Source organism: Dunckerocampus dactyliophorus, chromosome 12 (genome assembly GCF_027744805.1).
Source record: "Dunckerocampus dactyliophorus isolate RoL2022-P2 chromosome 12, RoL_Ddac_1.1, whole genome shotgun sequence".
Taxonomy (NCBI): Eukaryota; Metazoa; Chordata; class Actinopteri; order Syngnathiformes; family Syngnathidae; genus Dunckerocampus; species Dunckerocampus dactyliophorus.
This window is the reverse complement of record NC_072830.1, coordinates 3,731,167-3,733,600: the sequence shown is the minus strand read 5'-3', so window position 1 is coordinate 3,733,600 and position 2,434 is coordinate 3,731,167. Positions and strand designations below refer to the sequence as shown.

The 2,434-nt window shown below is 41.5% G+C and overlaps 1 protein-coding gene across 2 annotated transcripts in view; it reads right to left on the bottom strand.

Moving 5' to 3' along the window:
• Positions 1-249: 249 nt before the first annotated feature.
• opa3 (outer mitochondrial membrane lipid metabolism regulator OPA3) overlaps positions 250-2,434 on the bottom strand; it is a 65,538-nt gene continuing 63,353 nt past the window's right edge. For both annotated transcript variants that reach the window (XM_054795335.1, XM_054795334.1), the window contains exons 2-3: positions 2,019-2,238; positions 250-1,060 (exon numbers count right to left, since the gene is read on the bottom strand). In XM_054795335.1, coding sequence (XP_054651310.1) covers positions 732-1,060; positions 2,019-2,160 — 471 coding nt within the window. In that variant the 5' untranslated portion in view covers positions 2,161-2,238 and the 3' untranslated portion in view covers positions 250-731. The remainder of the gene's footprint in view (positions 1,061-2,018; positions 2,239-2,434) is intronic.

Sequence of the window (2,434 nt, the reverse complement as noted above, 5' to 3'; positions counted from 1 at the left end):
ACAGCGTTTCTTCTCAGATTAACCTAAACCAGTCAACACGTTAACAACCTTTATGTGCTGAATTTGAGTATTTAAGTGCCCATTGTTAAAGAAAACATCGCAGAAAAACGCAGGATGCTTAAACACCGGAAGTAAGATTTGCGGTTTGTGGGTAATGTAGTTTTACGTCCTGTTCGGCGTATACATTTCTAATTGAAATAATTTTGAGTCGGCGTCTTTGCCTCAAATAATGAAAAATGTGTTTTCAAAAATATTTTATTGTCTTTATTTTATTTTTTTAAATCTTGCAGTATTATTTATTTTACACCATATTTGATTACATCTGCTCCACATCAACCAGCAAATGGTTTTCACAGTGATTATGACTGAAATTCTGAGAGAGATTGGATAATAATCGACACCAATCACAAATTAAACCTCTCTCAAGTGATTACAGGCCCACAAATGTCACTTCTGAAAGCTCTACACAGTCCATTTTGTAATCAGCATGCAATATCAACCACACAAATACACTATGAATATCATAGCAACATCATAGAACTAGTTGCTCCAAATGTGAGCTAATTACAAAAGTCAAATCTTGCAGCACGCTGATGTTTCATCCGCCACGTCCACCCTTCAGGAGAGTGGTCAGTGTGTGAAGTATTTGCTATCAGGCTTTATATGAGGCAATCACGTGTTGTGTGTCCCTTCATTTACCTCCTTTACAAAAGTACAGCACCTGAAACAAATCACTTTTTGGTGGGTACGGGAAAGGAGAGCAGTTGCCTGTTGACTTCTCTGAGCTGAGCGCTTAGCGTCTCTGTGGTGAAGGTGAGCTCTGCTATTTGAGTCTGTAGGCCTGTGAGGGTCTCGTTGAGCTCCTCCTCCTTGCGGCGCGAGTTAGCAGACTGCCTGCTGTACTCTAGCACCATGCATCCGCCACCGATGAGGAAGACCACCGTTTCCCCCAGCAGCTCGGCGCCCAGCTCTGCCGCTGTCTCCTCATTCAGCGGCTTAATGGTGGAACCCCGAAAGCCCATGATACGCATTTTTGTCCTCATTTCAATCCAGTGGTAAACTGTAAAATATATACATCAGTTAAGCCACAGGCAGACTGTTTACTTAGACTGTGTGTGTGAAATCAAGACATCATGTTAACACAGTGTAAATATACTCTTGCTGCACCACAAATTAAGAACGTGAAGGCTTAGCAGCAGTCAACAGCATGATTACTTTTTAACAAATGAATGGAGTAGAAGCTAGAGGAACCTTTTCATTGTTGAGTCATTTGATGGAAGATATCTATGGTGGCTTATCAGGGCAAACGTGCAGCAATTCCTCTTCTTCCTGGGAGACTTATGTTTTGTTTCTTGAACTTGCAGCATGTCTCTCAAGCAGTTGTTTTGGGGGTTTGTGTGTTTTTCACATTTGCAGGATTTTTCTTTTGCATTAGTTATTTTTTTTTCCTTGGGGCATTTTTAATATGCAGCATTTGTTTTATGGTGTATGTGTATTTATTGTTTTGGATGACTTCTTGGTTTGAACAGTTTGCCGTGTCCTGTTCGTTCAGCCACCGTAGTTATCTGTTAATGAACGCCCACGTTTTATTCCAGTTTATGGCTGTATTTACCAGTCGTAAACTATTAGTTGTTATATAGATACCAGTTAATATTACATCCGTGCAGATGTTAAAACAGCTCATTTTAATCAGCTTACAAAAATCGTTACAACGCAGACAGGGTGTGTACTATTTTTATTATTATTTCCATGACTAGTAATGCCATTGTGGAGGTTATTATGAGTGTTACCCTGAGAGGCTAACATTAGCAAAAAGATATTAATTGCCAACTTAAGTCCCGCCTATGCAACATTCCCTTATTGCTATTGGACAGTCAAGCTAATTCGCGACGCCTATTGGATGACAGGTTCACCAAAGTGCAATCTCATTGGTCCTTGCAGACTTGAGTCTACATTTCGTCCGGGTGTTTGACACTGGAAGCTAGCGGTCACTAGACGCCCTTAACGCGACTACTCACGTTGTGCCGGCGGCAGACAGATGTAATTTCGAAAAAAGTCGCTCCTCCGAGCTCCCGCTTTTATCCGGTTGGCTATGGGCTTGCTCATCTGCTTCACTCCGAGGTAGAGGAGCTTGGCGATTGGGAAGGCACCGACGACCATCTTGGCGGAAGTGCTTCACATCGAGGGGCGGGGCGTGTAAAAATCACATGGTTCCCTTGGCGACCAATCACACGTCCCCTGGTGCATAAAGGGCCGTATTATGACAAAATAATAATGGCCAAGGACTACACTCATTATGATGTTTTTACACGTGTTACACTATTCATACATAACATAAACACACACACAGTTGCTTTGTCACTTCATTACTAAGACACAAGGGTGAATTTAGTAATATACTAAACTGGCTCTCATGAAATTATTAAGAGTTATG